The sequence below is a fragment of the Xyrauchen texanus genome, chromosome 10 (assembly GCF_025860055.1).
Source record: "Xyrauchen texanus isolate HMW12.3.18 chromosome 10, RBS_HiC_50CHRs, whole genome shotgun sequence".
Taxonomy (NCBI): domain Eukaryota; kingdom Metazoa; phylum Chordata; class Actinopteri; order Cypriniformes; family Catostomidae; genus Xyrauchen; species Xyrauchen texanus.
This window is the reverse complement of record NC_068285.1, coordinates 12,682,494-12,700,824: the sequence shown is the minus strand read 5'-3', so window position 1 is coordinate 12,700,824 and position 18,331 is coordinate 12,682,494. Positions and strand designations below refer to the sequence as shown.

General features: G+C 39.4%; 1 protein-coding gene across 2 annotated transcripts in view; it reads right to left on the bottom strand.

Annotated features, from left to right (window-relative positions):
- Positions 1 to 17,435, bottom strand: part of LOC127650911 (cyclin-dependent kinase 12-like) — a 35,082-nt gene extending 17,647 nt beyond the window's left edge. For both annotated transcript variants that reach the window (XR_007971481.1, XM_052136564.1), the window contains exons 1-4: positions 15,634 to 17,435; positions 8,110 to 8,778; positions 3,060 to 3,260; positions 2,470 to 2,609 (exon numbers count right to left, since the gene is read on the bottom strand). Coding sequence is in view for 1 of the 2 variants with exons in the window: in XM_052136564.1 (XP_051992524.1) it covers positions 2,470 to 2,609; positions 3,060 to 3,260; positions 8,110 to 8,778; positions 15,634 to 16,649 (2,026 nt within the window). In the remaining variant the exon portion in view is untranslated. The remainder of the gene's footprint in view (positions 1 to 2,469; positions 2,610 to 3,059; positions 3,261 to 8,109; positions 8,779 to 15,633) is intronic.
- Positions 17,436 to 18,331: the final 896 nt, after the last annotated feature.

Genomic DNA, 18,331 nt, shown 5'->3' with positions numbered 1-18,331 from the left:
AGTGGTGTGGTAATTACTATGAGGGGTGGATATTTTTGTCAGGGTTTGATACTGGCATACATAACGGCTGCCTGCAGGCTAAATTCAGACAAGGACAAAAACATGTTTTTCTATTATTGTGCTAAAACTGTAAAAAAAAGCACTACATTCAACAAAAAGAGGGGGAACCAGACTGCACTTTCAAATCACAAACATGTCTGCATCTTAAGGCCAATTTATACTTCTGCATCACACCTACAGCATAGGCAACAGCATAACCTGACGTGCACCTCTTCAAAAATGTAACTGCGTTGCATCAAAGCAGACCACAACAGCTGTGATTGGTCCACTTTAACCAGAGACCCCCCCCAGGATGATAACAAGGATATCTGTGGTAGCGTCACATTTTATCCAAGATTCCTTTAATACCTATGCATCACATCACACTGTATTTGGACTCGTGACCATTAAAGCAATTGTCTCTATCGGGAGCATCTTCCGTTTTTCTTTTTTAAATTGTGTTTGTGTTACAAGCAAAATGCAACAAAACAATTCAGTTCACAGCTCAATCTCTAAAAGCTTTTTTCCCTCTGGGCCTTTACTTGATATGCGAGTGAAGTTTTGTATTCTACTCGCAAACTTTCCGATCAGCACAATGATCTTACTGTATGTGTTAGGGCTGAAATGAGTAGTCGACATTATCGACAAAAAAAGTTGTCGACAAAAATGTTAATTGTTGAATAGTCGTCTGATTTCATTTAACACAACACAAGATCTTTTGTAGCGCTAATGATGACGCGAGAGAGCAGCACTGCAGCTCGCACTTGATTGAGGAGAGGAAGAACGAACAGCTCACAGTCCAGATGCACTCCAAACATTCCAAACAGATTAAGGTGATGTAGATCCTAGAGTATTATGATACAAAAATGCAAAATAAGTAAATACAGATGCAATGTCATCATGAAATAGTCGGAGCTGTACCTGTTGTTCCGCTTGAGCAAAACTTGCATGTCAGAGCGTCTAAAAAGGAAACACTGTGCCGTTATATACCGTATTTAACCCATCCTTTATTAAAAGTTCAAATATTAAGGAAGCGGGCTGTATAAATAAGCACAAACTCCAAAACTGGCATTTGTTTGTGCGGTCAGAGCCACTGATATGAGTCACTTGAAAAACAGTGCTAGAGAGTTTCAATCTTCTCCCAGCTGATACGCTGTCCCGTATGGAGACGCTCATCACTGGCGCACGCTTGCTGCAGCTAGATTTTGTTTATGGTGATTGCTCGTGACTTAGTGAATTATAATATGTGTGTCACGGTGTGTATATTATGGTGAAGAAAATCGGCAATACGCAGCTCTATAAAGAAGAGTTTGTTTTTGTGAGTTAAAGATGGAAATCAAGTGAAGAAATAGGTGAGAGGGTGCAAGTCTTTGCCCGTTATACGATGAAAAAAAATAAATAATATAAATATCTAAAACTCCTTATGTACATTTACTTAGCAGCTATACTGCAGAAAAAAAATTGTTATCTGACAATTTTAATATAATATGTAATTAATTTTTATATTTAAATATCGAAAAATCCTTAAAACAAGATACATTTACCTGATAAGCAACATATAACATTTTTAGATTTGCTTTTAGAGCATTTATGTTGAATACGAGTATATTTTTTCTTTACTGCACTCAAAAAATAAACTTATCAAAACACACTTATATTCAAGATACATTCTCTTAAAAGCAAGTATAAATATCTTATATGTTGCTTCTCAAGTAAATGTATCTTGTTTTAAGGATTAAATGGAAAACAAGACAAAAACACTTTTTAATTATGACATTTTTAAACAATAATAATCCAAGTAGTTTTCCCCCTTTAATTCAGTGAATGTCATTTAGAGGTATTTTTAAAAGATGATTTTGTCCTCTTTATTATTAGTAAGCACATTTAATACAAATATTTAAGTCAGGCACAAGCTGAACAGTCAGTTAAGAGCTAATGATTATTTGTTGCAATAACATCCCGAATAATCATTCTAATAATCGTTAGATTAGATTATAAAAATAATCGTTAGTTGCAGTCCTAGTATGTGTACAGTAAATAATCATGTTTCATAATTATGGGAACTGAATACTTCTAATTAAAAACACCTGGTAAGATATAATAAATAATATTTTTCAGCACGGAACGTCAAAAGTATGCCAAAAAATTCATGTATGATTATTTAAGTGACTCAAGATCAACCATACAATAAATTCCTTGTTTATTTGCAATGCAGGCAACATGTATAATTAATAATATGTAACATACATTTCAACATGTTTACATACTTTGGACTTTTGATGCTACAATAATTGAATAAATACTTTTGAATCCCAAAATTCTATTTCTTGCATTGCTTTTATGAAGAGAACGATGTCGTAGGCTCGACGCAGAAGTATAAATCAGCCTTTAGCACTCACACTCTTTAAACAAGATATAAGGGTAGCACACCTGTGTCTTTGTCCTTGGCTTTGTACACCTGGCCGTAGGTTCCTTCTCCAATAATGCCGATGATGTCAAACTTATCCACACAACGCTTCCCCCAATCACTTTGAGTATGTTTCTTCTCTCCATATCTCGGACAGCAAATCCTGCACACATTTGACATGGACTCTTGAGAACAGTGCACTTGTGGACTGTTTGAGACCATACTTGTAGCATTTTCATTTTACTTTCTCTCACCAAACCCTCCCACCCCACACAACCCAAATTTAACTTTTCATTACAATGGTACAATTATATAGGAATAGAGTAACAAATCAATATATCGCTCTTGGCACCGTTATAACATGTAACTAAAGTTAACATATGAAGACTTACATTTGAACATAAAGAGTAGTGGATACAGCATATAGCAAAGAGTTTATTTGCGGTTAAAATATTTTGGGGAAAACTTTCAGCATTCTAATTTTGATGTCTTGAACACACATTAAAATCTTAATCCTATAAAAATACATTGCAATTTGTACCATATCACAAACCAAAATAGTCTTGCCCAAGTCTTGAGAATCAATCTGAATGCTGAGTACAATATTACTCACTTTGGTCTCTTCTTGTAGGTTGATTGCAGAAAGGCTGGGGGCTCTTGGAAAGGCGACTGAGGAGGGGAGGGGTCTCCCCCAGAAAGCAATGGAGGGAGGGGCAACTCACTGAGAAGGCGTGTCCTAACTTCTTTTTCCTTGTTTTTCTCCTTCCCCCTTTCCTTTCTTGATGACCTGTGGGAAAGACCACTCTTCTTTGGACTGAGAAAACAGACAAATGGGAAAATCGAAAGAAAAAGTGTTACATTTTTCTAAAGGTACCTGCTGCAATTAATTCAATTAATATGCCATTTCAGAGTAGAAATTATGCTTTTTCAAAGGTTTTGCACTACAAGTTTTAGAGTTCAGTTTAACACTTGACCAACTAGTTCATTAGAAGTGCTTGTTAAGGCAAGCACCACTTATCGCTAATACTTGGAAGTTAGGGATTTGAACAAATCCAGGCACAAGAATATCATATATAGGTGGAGAGTGTTGCATGGGCAAGCAAACACCACCCACATTTTCTTCATAAAATATAGTTTGTTACTATCAGCATTCAATCACAAGCCACTTTAGTACACTTTGTATGCAAACTTGTATTTTGTATTTTTTTTTTGGGAGGAATACACCAGCTTGCTCTCAGCTTGCAATCATTACAGCCCAAACATGTCTATGACTTCATGCATAACAGAAATATATCCTGTATAAAAGGCATATATCAAATGTATCATCGAACACTGTAACAATGAATAAAAACCAATTACTTTACAGGTCAAGTTTTCACAGGAGTTTCAAGTTTCCGTATTGGGCCTTTGGCTAATTTCTTGATGTGTGACTGAAAGATTTCCCTCTAAAAGGCCAATTTATACATCCACGTCAAACCTAAGGCATAGCCTCGACGTGGTGGCCTACACTGTTGTTGGCATTTAAAGTTCTGATTTGTTGTGTCTGCATCATTTGCATGTAACCAGCCAAAATGCTACTGTATACGCAGAGAAAAAGCAATCATTTCTGAATGATGCATTACATAAAATCAACAAACGCAATGAGATCAACAGATTGGAAAAGTCTTGAGTAAAATACAACAAATGTTGATTCACTCACATCCCAAACATCATGAAACAAACAGAATTTAAAAACAGCAGCTGCTCCCAATTAAAGTCCAAAAACATTGAGATATGATGCGCATCTTAAAATAATCTTGGAAAAACTGCAACGCTCCCTTAGATATCTATTCATTATCATCTTGGGAGATGGTCTCTCGTTAAAAAGCAGACCAACCACCCTTGTTGGGGTCTGGTGTTGATGCAACACATTGTTACGCATTTAGAGAGCCGCACATCAAGCTACACTATAATGCCGTGGGTTCAGCGCAGAAGCATAAATTGGCCTTTAGAACACCTGCAATGACTGTGTGCTACATAATCATGTGACCAAGAGCCACAAATGCACCAAGGCAGAAAGACTGCCAGTGCATTAGGTGTACCTGCTGCATGCATGATGCACCATTTAATGGTAAAATCAATCCATGTTCTCACAGTACAGAGATATGGGTAACATGATGTGGACTGCACCACTGCATTTCTGTCATTCTCTTAAAGGAATAGTTTACCCAAAAATGACAATTCTCTCATTATTTACTCATAGGGGTGTAACGATTCACTTGTTTTCTTGATGCATCTATTAGTAATCTTGCTGATTCTTATGGGAGAGGGAGAGCGTGCACAGCTCTCCCTCTCCCAACAGATGCACGCTGCACTCTTCCATCACCCTTTGTGGGCTTGTGCCTGGTCTCCGTTCCAAATGTAACTCACTGAAACTTTCTGCCCAGCTTTGTCTTTGTCAAACGGATAAGACACTAGGGATGGGCACGAGTACTCAGGTACTCTGAATGTCGCAGCAATGATCATGAAAACAATGATCGATAGTGTGCACGCATGGTGACTTCTCACTTAATTCGAAATCCAGTGACAATTACCTGACAACTAAACACTAAAGTAATTTTAACACAAATAAATTTTCAGACTGATTACGTTGTGACATTGAGGGGTACATTGATTATTAGAAACTTCTCATGGCAAACAAACTGATATGAAGCTGTAATGCTATCGTTACAATAATCAAAACAAAGAGTGTAATTAACCGTGTTTTGAACACCTGTCTCTGCAAACGTTTGCTAAACACACTTTATTATCATTAAATGTAAGAACTTTGACTCGTTAATGGATATTATTTAATAAAAGTGAATGAATGTCACTGACTAAACCTTCCTGCCTGCGTGACGTAACACACACCTGCATCTCGACTAAATAAATGAAGAGTTTCCAAGTTAGATATCCGATATAAAGTGTCATTTCGTTGCACTTTCCTCAGTTGAAAGGTGGAAATTCAGACTCAGTGTTGATTGGAACACTTCATGAATCACAGCAACAATACAGAGCATTGCAGCTTTCCTCAAGAGCGAACAATTGGACACACACACACACACACAGACACACTTACTTACATATACACACACACGGCGCGTGTGGCAGTGTACAGCAGGCGAGTGTTTCAAACCAATAGACAGAGCGCAGTTAAATGGAGCACAACGCAGCATCTTCAAAACTGAACTTCAAATTAACACGCATATTAAAACGCAATAGTTATGGCATCTCCTGTTATTTGAAAATAGATGGTTCAGACAGTCACCAAAAAAAAAAACTGGTGCGCACTTACTAAGATTACTACGGTAACCTGAAGGAAGAACAGACAGACGCGTGTTGTGCACATTCTTTCAGAGTTGGACAGCAAATCTTCACATAATGACATGTTGCATTATATTTTGATTATGCAATCTTTTGTATATTTTGTAACATACTATTTTATAACAGCCTATAATAATGAACAGATGATACACTGGAACAACAAGACGCAATGCAGCAGCCACAGACGCTTGTCAGACATGTTATTATATATACAGTTATAAACATGTAATTGCCCCTTGAGTACTCAACGAATGCTCGAATAATTCGTCTGAGTACTCGAGTAAACACAATGACCAAAATGCCCATCCATATAAGACACAGTTAGTTTTAAATTGTTAGAAAACATGAATTCCTCATAAAGCTAAAAAAAGCCCCTGAAAATCAAATACAGGAGGCAAATATTGACCATATATGTAAAAGTTCATTTCTGACACTGAAGTGATTTAATTGAGAGGAAACTTAAACACATTTTCTATAAGATAAAATAGTGCCATTTTACTGGTATCATTGTGTAGTTGGGGACTTTTAACGCCATCTAAAAAACATTTAACGCCATCTATTTGATTGTTTTTCTCTTTTCTTTGAAACTGAATGCAGTCAGATGATGTTACTTTAATGTTGTAATATTTGGATTAGTTTACCGATTCAGGGTCCCCACAATCATAGTGAATCAATTGTGATTACAAAGCCTGGAAAAGTAAATCATATTAATAAAAATACTTTTTATAGTGAAATATGGAATACTTTTCTAGCTATGTTCATTTCTGAAATATTTTAATTACACTTTGTACTCTTGTGCTATTATTGTATTCCAAGTAGCCTGTATATACATGTACATGTATTTAATGTTTTCTTTCAAGTTACTTTAGGTGGAATAAACGTCTTAAGTAGTTAGCCTAACGTTTTCTTGCCTTAGACACATTAGGGGAAGTATTGAAAGACTACTATCAAAAACAAAATGCAGAATTGATCCAGTGGTTCCCAATCTGTTCCTGGAGGCCCCTCAAACACTACACATTTTGTATATCTCCTTTTTCTGACACATCCAATTCAGGTCTTGGAGTCTCCACTAACAAGCTGAAGAGTTGAATCAGGGGTGTTTGATTAGTAAGATTTCCAAAATGTGTCAGTTGGGGGGCCTCCATGAACAGGGTTGGGCACTATTGCGTTAATCAAATTTCACTGTGAATCGAATAATTTTGAATTGTTCTCGAATCGAAAACCTGTGAATTGAATCACTTTCAAACCAAAGATTTATTCATCCCCATTTACTCACTCTTATGCCGACCCAGATGTGTATGTCTTTCATCTGCTGAACTCAAATTAAGATTTTTTTGAAGTATTTCTCATCTCTTTTGGTCCATACAATGCAAGTGAATGGGTGCCAACATTTTTAAGCTCCAAGTAATCAATAAGACTCCAGTGGTTAAATCAATGTCTTCTGAAGCAATATGAGTGTGGTTGAGAAACATGTTTTTGGTGATTCACATTCTTAATGCATACCGCCCCCTACTGGGCAGGGAGAAGAATTTCAAGCAAAAAAGGACTTAAATAATGATATGTCATATCACTTCTTGAAGATATGGACTTAAACATTGGAGTCATTTTGATTACTTTTAAGATGACTATAGGCTTTTTGGAGCATCACAATTTTGGCACCCATTCACTTGCATTGTATGGACCAACAGAGGTGAAATATTCTTCTAAATAATACACATCTGGGATAGCATGAAGGTGAGTAAATGATACAAAAAAATGTAAATTTTTGGGTGAACTATCACTTTAAATGGATAAGTTTCAAATTAAATTATCATGATTTACTGACCCTCATACCATCCCAGATGTGTATGACTTGATTGGATTGAATGTATTACTTCTATGCTGCCTTCATTTGATTTTTGGAGCTTCACAGTTTTAGTCACCATTCAGATGCATTGTAAGGATCTACAGAGCTGAAATACTCTTCTAAAAATACACATCCGAGATGGCATGAGGGTGAGTAACTAATGAGAGAAGTTTCATTTTTGGGTAAACTATTCCTTTATCTATTATGAATTATTTTGTCAGTCAACCAAAAGACCAACATATCAGCCATCAATCAGATTAACAAAAGTGACCATGTCTGGCTGGTTGGAATGCTCAAACATACTGAACAACAGTTTTTACACTTTTGGGGAATCTTAACAATACACCTACTTACACAAAATTCATTCTGCTCATGTTTCATGAATGAGGCCCAACATCTCACTGCTCTTTTGCAGAACCACGAGACTCCTAAGAAAAGATTTTTGCAATACATATCTAGCCGTCTCAAGACTCACCTGTCCCTGCAGTCTCCCACAAGAACTGGCGGGAGGGGAAGAAGTGGAAGTGTGGAGGTCTTCACAAGGTGTGCAGGACTTCGTGTAGATTTCTGAGTGGGGCTTTTTGACCGAGAGGGAACAGACGTCACAGGCGCTGAGGATGGAGGAGCTGGCAGAGGACTGTTTAGAGGGAGAGGTGGCGGGGACGAGAGAGGAAGAGGGGGCGGAGATTTCGCCGGAGGTGGCGGAGGAGATGAGAGAGGTAGCGGAGGTGGACTGGGTAACGGGAGCGGTGGAGGAGGAGCCACAGTCTGTTCCTCTACCGTAACAGTGTTCGGAGGTGGAGAGGGTGGCTTTTGAGGCTCAGGTGGCAGAGCAGTCTCTAGTGTCACCTCTGTGTTTTCCGCCGGCACATTTGCCACGTTGGATGTGTTCAGGCGGAGCAAAGGAGAGTTTTTGGCGGCAGCCGCCTGACGCTCCTTCTTCCTCCGTGTCAGCTCAGCCCCAAGGCTGGATGTGATTGGTAGGCGTGAAGATGAAGGGGAGCGGCTTTCTGGTCGACTGCTGTGGGAGGAGCCTCTGGTGGCACTTCCGGAATATAAAGAATGTTTCTTTGTGCGAGAATGAGATGAGGAGCGGCGAGAAGAGGAGTAGTGAGGAGAACGGCTTCGGGAACGCTGAGAGCGCCTGGAGGAAGAGAAGCAATAGAAATGTTTTAAAATCATGTACACTTGATAAAATGAACTAAATCAGGACAGTGACTCATGTGTAGAGTTTGTGGCCACATTTAATGCATTATACAGTATCAATATAAACATAAGAAAGGTAACGCAACATCAACAATTGGGGTGGGTCAGGACTGTCAACCAGTCACACAACATCCGAATAGTCTATTAGTGAGGTTGACTTGTGTAGCTTGCTTTTATTAGTTTCCACAGTGGTAGTGCTTGAAAGGGGATGAATTTAGAGAACTTATTGGAAACGAATGTAGCATACACTCATTGATCGGTGCGCCCCTGCAGTGCAACGAGTGATTAGCTGACTGTGCCTAGATTCAGGGTTGATGTTTTTAATTGCAGCATGCGCACAATCACACATTTAAAGCTATTCTACTGCATGAGGACTTGCTCAGCCCTAGGAGCATGACATTGCAGCCACTGGAGTTATTGGCAATTCTAAACATTTGTAAAATATACATTTTCAGACAGGCTGTAATTCAGAGGAAAATGTGGGTTTGTTTTAAAATGATATTACACAAGTATGAATTGTAAGGTGCCAATTTTTAGTCATTATGGTACAAATTCTAGACAAGAAATGACAAAGATACTAATAACAGATGTAAAAACACAAATAAATAACAAATCTGATTTTACTTGATATGAGAGTTGTGACAGTCAGTTTTCTGGAGCGATACACAGTTTGAGCAATAATGCGTGCTATCATGCATGCTCTCAATCTCTCATCAGTCACTCATCCCAGCGCTATTTTGTGAGAACCATGATTTAAATTACACGTTTGTCGCAATAATAATAACAGTCATAACGGTTTATCCTTCAATAACAGTACTGGTTCTTAATGCAGTTGCTTGACAATTAATGATGTGTTACTACAAAATGTCAAAAGATGGTACACAAGTTGACATGGACACCAGAAAGTGCCTTCTTGCAAGAAAGTGGCGTTCCCTTTTACAGGCACTATATAAGCGGCGTACCCTTTACTCCCGTATACATGCCCTTGGTCAGTAAGCAGCTTACTCCACAGCAATGTAATTTCCCTGCGATACTTGTGTAAATAATTAATTATTAATAATTAAGGGATTAATTTTATTCTCAGTTGATTCACTTTATTTTTAAATAGAGTTGTTGCTGTGTTTCTTTCCTGGACTTTCTAACATGACCTGTGGGTTTTCCCTCTTACGTAAAACTCTCAGACCTCATTTAGACCGGTTATTAACATGCGTCTCAGGTGATCCGATCAAATGCTAAATTGCTTAAAAGTATCTCCTGTGACCACTTTTGACTGGATTTGTAGGGGAGAGCCTCCGTTTCATGACAAAATACATCACTATGTCAGAGTGTTACTGCATGACATTAAAAGCGCAACAAAGTCAGAAAAGACAAATAAAAGAGAAAAATGGTGCCCTGTTCCTCCAAGATGCATCTGAAATTTAATCCATGCACAAATGCAAAATTTCTAGCAGAATTGCCTATTTTAGTGGATAACCTGTATTAACCTGAGCTGCAGATGTTCGTGCTTCTCATAAGTCTCTGCATTTTGATATAAGACACACTGAAGATCAGTGAAGTTCTCGTGTTGTGTATGTATCCGGTTTTTAAAATTTTCTGATCAGATGGAAATGTCCTTTTAAAACCGGTCATAAACAGCAAAGTTATCACTCATTTTACCGCAGCGGTTGATTGACAGGTGAGGGGTGGCCCTTTGCTGCTGCCAGGATGCATTAACGTTTGCACATCACATGTGATAAGGTCATTTGTGTTTTAGACCACATATGTGGTTTTTATGATCCCTTCACAAAATGTTTTAGACCTGTATTTGGCGCTGACCACATGTGATCGGATCACCAAAAATGCATCTTAATACCAGGTCAGGGCTTGAAAATAAGGACTGCCCGATGGCCAGTGTGAGAAAGATTCGGGCCAGTTGCTAGAACGGTCACTTGCCCGATTGGGCCAGTGCTGCATTTATAACATTTACAACAAGCGAGAGAGCACAACAATTACACGGAGCGAACGAAGTCTTCTAACCGAGGAGCGAGCGTGAGTATATTTATCTCGCAAAGATGCGCAAATGCATAATATACTGGACGCGTCATGGCAGTCGCGTGCACGCACAAGATCATGCGCGCACTCACAGAGCGCACTCTCCTCGCTCTTTTCCATGTGTAGAAAACAGCAGGGAAAAAAACCCTCATTTAATGAATTTCGTAGTGGGATTTAACATGTTTTGCAACATTTTAATATCCCCACACATTCAATGTTCACAGTGTGTGAAATCCCCACATTTTTAATTTTTACATGTTGGTGAAAATTAGTAATCCACACATTGGACCACAAGAAATCAACAGTTTCCTTCTATAGGACTGAAAATCCAAGTCTCCTTAAAAAGGGACAGAGCGCTAGTTTTATTCCCATTGTAAAGAACTAATCATTTTCTCTCATTAATTTGCCTTTAGAGATGAAGCACCGAATGAGACGTAATAAACTTCGTTAAACCCCAGATAAACACATGTCAGGAAATCACGAGCTGGTAAATATCTAAAAAGTATACATTTAATTAGGTAATGTTTCAAAACGTAAACTAATTCAACATGATAATGCCATTTGATATGAAAAGCAGCAAGATCACTATGACCATTATTCTCAGAGCTGTTCAGCTGCAGGGTGAAGATGAGTATCTTAATAAGGTTTCATTTCCGGACCATAAAGGTGTTTTTGTTCTTTGTATATCAGTCAGTGTTGGTCTTGTTTGGGTTGTCTGATTTCATGTAAAATACACATTGTTAATTCACAGATTAGGCCTAATATCTAACTACTGTATATTACACATCACAACTGATTTAGTAGCTAGACTGTTCTCTCAGCCAATAATCAAATCTTTAACTCAGTGACTAAGTCTTTGATCCTTCTTGTGAAAACACTACTGATGGGCAAAAGTTGCATGACAGCATGACTAAACGGGTAACCGAAAACCCATTATCTCCTCCACAGACCTGTTGGCTTAAAAGCACATGTGTAAATGGCAGGACAGCTGACAGTAATCTGTAAAGCACATATATGGGATTACATAAGGGATAAATCATATCTTGCAAATAATAAATGTGATTCAATTTTGTGGGACATGGTATTTATCATCTTTTCCTCCCCAATTTGGAATGCCCAATTCCCAATGTGCTCCAAGTCCTTGTGGTGGCGTAGTGACTCGCCTCAATCTGGGTGGCAGAGGATGAATCTCAGTTGACTCCTTGTCTGAGACCATCAGTCCGTGCATCTTATCACGTGGTTGAGTGAATTACCGTGGAGATAGCGCGTGCGGAGGCTTCACGCTATCCACACACAACTCACCACACCAAGTGCAAACGAGAGCCAATTTAGTTGCTTAGAAGAACCGGCTGGAGTCACTCAGCACGCCCTGGATTCAAACTTGTGACTCCAGGGGGGGGTAGTCAGCGTCATTACTCGCTGAGCTACACAGGCCCCTGGGGGACATTGTATTTAAAACATAAGATATGTAAAAAATATTTTTCTTTGGACATATTTTTTTAAAGCCATGATGGTAAAGACAGCTATTTGTCATTTTTGTGTGGGGCTAGTGAAAATGTTGCCAGGGCCAGTAAAAATCTGAAGCACTGGCCCAACCGGTCCAGTAGAAAAAAATCCTAAGTGTTGAGACCTGCTCAGGTGTAAACAGAGTCTGAAATTCCCCCAACATACCAGTGCATATACGCAAATGTGAGGGACAGTCAATATTTTACATGGGTTTGTATAAATGGGTATAGGTTATAGTGTATGTGCTTTTCCCAGTATACTCCAAGAAATGTTGAATTCTTTCCACTCTGTTGACTTGGTTGTTAGGCTCCATCATATGACGTTTGTTTTCCGGTACGCTCCACACACAAAAACCAGTTAGAACGCTTCTTATGCATTCACATGGCAACATAAGTCTCCAATGCTGTTGTGTGACAACAGTCTAACATTAACTGCCAGCATGCTAAAGGCCAAAGTATTCTTTGGTTTTCCACATGCCGGATCATCTCGTGAACAGTGCGAGTGATGCAAATGTTCATCAGCGAACTACACAACACACAGGGATAAATGGGCCACGTCTTGTCATGTTGTTGGTCACAGGCCATTAGTCGTAGTGCATGTACATCGAACACATCCATAATGGATTTGCTATCTAAAGAGCAACCTATTCTTTGAAAGGATGAGCGCTTGATAGTATGAGGAATAGCATGTGGAAAATCCATGTATACCTTCCCATTAATATAAATACTCTGTCTCTAAATTCATCTTTATCAATGCACAGCTGCTACAGCCATCAAAGCACCACTTTTGAAAAGATTCACTTATTATGCATAATCCATTGGTCTCTCCGTTCTTTTGCAAGCACTGTGATATTTTTGTGGAATAAAGGTAATAGTTGTGCGGCCCATTTATTGAATAGACTATCTGTTAAACTAGCGCTGTGCTTAGCATCCATAAATCGCTGAAAAACGCACCTGATTAATGTGTAACGTACACGACTCTAAACAATCCAAATTAAAGCTTGCTTAAAGCTCAAGCATGTAACATTTTTTTGTGCTAAAATACTTCTATCCCAACTTAATATGCAGACACATCTAGAAGTCATTTAGAGGTTAATATTCTGGAAAACTGTAAATGCTTTGTCTCGGGTGGCACTATAAAACTCCTGTTTGTTTAGAGCAACCTGCTTAGACCCAACAATGTTACTCAACCAATGCCTTGAATTGGGGGGGCGGGACTATCTGATGATTCAAACAACAGCATGAGGGGCGTATTCGGAAAGCCGGTTTATTTTTGCAATTGCGTTCTGTGGCGCTAGTGACGCAGATATTACATACGTCAGCTTTAACACTAACTATTCATTCAGACAACCCATCAACTAAATTATATTATTTTGCACATCTCTAATAAGCAAAATGCAGTGTGATGTTGTGAACAAAGACACGATACTTGTAATGAAATATGCAGTCACTTTTGGTGTTACTCATGGGGCTTTTGATGGATGTGGTTCATTAAAAATTGATAAAAAGAAACGCCCTTTCAGCCTACTAGACACATTTTCTCCTGTGAACGGTTCATATTAAACTGCAAGCAATCACTGTTCAACTAAACTAGCTTGTAGAGTGTTGCAAGCGTGCATTAAAGGGGCACTTTGCAAATCATTTCATTAGGCCAAATGTGGAAAATTCAGAAAAGAGAAACTATTATGCAGTGATCAAATGTTTGGGTGTATCTGTAGAGTACATCATGTCTGGTTGAATTACATCTAAATCCAGAATGTTCTGTTCCCCTATTGAATGCTATAAATTCCATATTATATATTATATATAAATCACTGCACACAATGCAGAACACTTCTGTTCTCAGTTACAGTTCTGTGCTCCACAGAAAGTGATTATCAGAAAATAAAATGCTGTAAATGCAGGTTTTATGGCATATAGACTAGCTTAAATTTTCAATTTCTATTAGCACACATGTACAAAGATAAATTAGAATTAAAGAATTCTATAAAACCAGAGTTAAAATTACCAAGCCATATCAAATATTACTACATATCCACAATTAAGGTTGTAAAATTTACTTTATCAATACTGCAATTTTAGGCATCACCTGTGAATGATAAATATCTTGAAAAGATTTTACGAAGTAGACAGACAGTGAGGTTACAATAGAATTAAAAAATATATATATTTTTTTTCTTTTTGGCAAAAATAAAACAGTTCCAATAAAGATGAAAGATCTGACTTTCTTCAGGAAATGTGTGGGATAATTTGGCCAGTTTAACAGTTAGGTTATACCAATAACTATGTATGAATGCTGAAAGGATTTCACTCTTACAAAGATGCTCAAATCCTCATTTAGTCAAAAGATAAACAGCACCTGGAATCACCAATAAAATGGTCAATACCGTACATTACCAAAAACGGTGCACATTTGGGACTGATTCAGTATTACAACTCTTAACTCAGAAGTACCACACATGCAAAACTTATTTGGACATTTAAGCCTCATATGACTATCACTGCATTACACAACATTTATAACTACAGGCCATCTGCTAATAAATTAGGCCAGCCATTTTTAATAACTTCCTCTACATTTCTTAGATATATATGTAATAACTTTTAACCAACTGGTGGAAACAACTAAATGAGTCAGTGCCCATTAAAGGAATAGTTCACCAAATAATTTAAATTCTCATCATTTACTCACCCTCATGCCATCCCAGATGTGTATGATGCAGAATGCATTCGAATGCAGAATGCAAACGAAGATTTAAGAAGAATATTTCAGCTCTGTAGGCCCACAAAATGCAAATGAATGTTGACCAAAATTGTAAAGCTCAAACAAAGCACATAAATGTAGCATGAAAGTAATCTGTACGACTCCAGTGGTTAAATCCACACCTTAAAAAGTGATATGATAGCCGTGTGTGAGAAACTGAACGATATTAAAGTTATTTTTACTATAAATTCTCCTCCCATCCCAGTAAAAACAAGAAGAATGTAGAAGTGAAAGTTGACATTTATAGTTAAAAAATAGGAACTTGAATAGTGAGCCGTTTCTCACCCACACCTACCACATCGCTTCTGAAGACATGGATTTAACCACTGGGTTAATTTTATGCTGCCTTTATGTGCTTTTTAGAGCTTCAAAGTTCTGGCCAGGTATACAATTTGACGTGCCCCATGTATATAATACACATGGACTATTCAAAGCCTTTTGATATGTAAAATAGTGTGATAGGGGTTGTGAGTGTAAATGTTTAGTCACTCACCTGGACACTGGACTGGTACTTGAAGACCGACGGTTGCCATAGGGACTTCCATCCTTCTCGCAGCTTGAAGACCTCCTCCGTCCGTACGGACTCTCCGATCTCTGCCTACTCCGTCGGGGTTGCTCCCTGTACGGACTCGGACTAGCAGCCCTGCGCCTGGAGGAGTAACTGTTATCCGGCTCGGCCGCTGAGGGACTATCCCCTCCACTCCTCCTCGGACTCACCGACTGGGCGGAGGCCTTCCGGCGTGGGCTGCCCCGCGACTGGCCCTTCCCTTTAGGACTAGGCTTGTGGCTCTTGGTAGCTCTCCGATGACTCCTGTCGAACCGTTCCTCTCTCCTCTGCTTGTCTTTACGAGACTTTGATGAACGGGAGATTTCTTTGCTCTGAGAGGAGGAGGCAGAGGAGGCACTGCTTCCTAAATTCACAGCTGGCTGTACCACAGCTGATGTGAGGGAGTCACTTGATCTCTTACTAACAGACTCACCTGGTCGCCTGGAGGTGGAAGCAAGGCACACTTCTGAGCTAGACTTCTCCTTGTCTTTCCTCTTGCTCTCTTTACTCCCTCTCTCCCGCTCCTTACAACTCTTTTTGTCGCTCCCTGCGCTCTCCTCTGACTCCCGGGCCCGGTTGGGGTCTTTAGACTTCTTCCTGGAACGCTTGTGTTTGAGAGTCCTATTCCCCGCACTAACCTCCGACAAGTCTATCCGTTCCGCGTCTCTGTTTTCCGCCGGTTTCGCACGAGTGGGAGAATCCAGGAAAGTGTCCGAGTCGGAGCTGATGTCGTCATACTCCACCAGCGGCTTGATGGCGCCTATTACCGGAGGCGCGGAGGCGGCGGTCTCGGCCTCATGTTTCGGCTTGTTTCGTTTGTGCTTAGAAGTAGACGAGCTCGACGACTTGGTGGGATGCCTCCCGGAGCCGGCGTGCAAAGGCGGACCCGTTTGGCCGTGCCCATCGGTCGCCTGCTGTTCACCTTTCCTCTTGGTCCCATGCAGGCGGTCTGATCCAGGCATGCCTCCACGCTACAGCGACTGCTGTCCTCCGGAGACGCGGGCCTGTACGGTCAAAACAGCACATGAACAGCAAATCACTCAGTAGCGTGTAAAAGTGCAAAATCCTGCAAGAGAAGCAACCAAAACAAAGATGCGCGCGAGCTCGGCTTATCCAGTAGTCATCCCAGTCAGTCCAGTTTTGCAAGATGTAGCTCCTTTAAATGGATTCAAACACTATCCAAGAGTGTAGACCCAACAAAAACACCTTTTTAAAGATAAATCTTATTCCTGTCCTTCACGATGGTATCACTGGTCGCTTTCAGGGTGCCTCAAGCAACGCATTGCGCTAGCGCGGCTAGCTGCAGCTAAGCTAGCTCCTCTCTCGATCTCAAAAAGAACAAAACACACGGGCTCCCCTTGTTTTAGTTTGCTTATCCTTGCTCGACTTCAAAGTTTAAACAGACGTTTTAGCTCTCCTTGCACACGGTTTCTGAGGTCTGAAGCAGTAAGGCTCGCTGTGCATGAAAATGGTCCCACATAACAGAAAATAATACTCGACCCGCTTGCTTCTTGTTCATATTCGCTTTAATATTCAGTGTAAACTCTCTGTAGTTTCATATTGGTCGGAAATGGTCACATACTAATGTGTTAAAATTTGTTCCAGTTCACATTAGCGGCTCTGGGAAGCAACCAGACGTATAATTTGGGCGATGTTCGTGGATATAAAACCCTCCACGGCCCTTGATTTCAGAGAGAACTCACACCATCCATTACAGCCAAAATTGTGCGCAGCCTCTTCTGCGCATGTGCGACTTGAACTCTCGCGGAAAAGGAAGTCCGCGAGCTTATAAACAGCTCCATTCGAAAGTATCAGTGGATGTGCTCTGCTGTCATTCTTCATGGTAACTAGGCGACAGCCAATCAAAACAGGCGACTGTATCCCGCCTCCAGCGCGCTTCACTTAAGTTGAACCTTGCACATTATTCTTGTGTTCTCGTTTAAATATGCATGCATGTAACCTTGAAGTATATTTATAAACTATTTGAAAGAAAATATAACAATGCACGACTGTGTAACCGCAGTATATTATGCTGTTTTAGTACATGTAAAGTAACAGACTCTTCCTTCTTAAGGAAGCACGTCATAATGAAAGCAACATCATTTATAAGTAAACCTGTTATCCCAGTCTATAAACATTCCTCTTTTTTAATGTTTATGCCAACAACAGTATGTATTAAGATCTTTATGATGTGACCCTTGAAGTTATAACATCAATATACTTGATTCCACTGAATTGTATTTCAACAATCTGTTGATGATTATAAAAGTTCAACAAAACGTTGACGAATTTGTGACAGTGAGACACTTACAATGGAAGTGAATGGGGCCAATTTTTATATGTTGAAACAAGGGCGTAGCAGCCATGGGGGGATTTTTGTCCCTGCACTTTTCCAAGCTAAACCCATGTCGAGTCCAAATGGTGGATTTGCATACAGTATTCTTTGCGTTTTGTTACTTTGGGTTACTTGAGCGACCATCCAGCCAATCACAGGTGAGTTTCATGAGCCAAAACAACCCTTACGTAATAGGCCATCAGTCAGACAGTCTAATCAACGTGGCTCCGTTCATTTCTACAAAGTTCTTTTCAACATTAATAATTTATCTATTTTTTTATCAGCATTGATGTTGATCTAAATTAATAA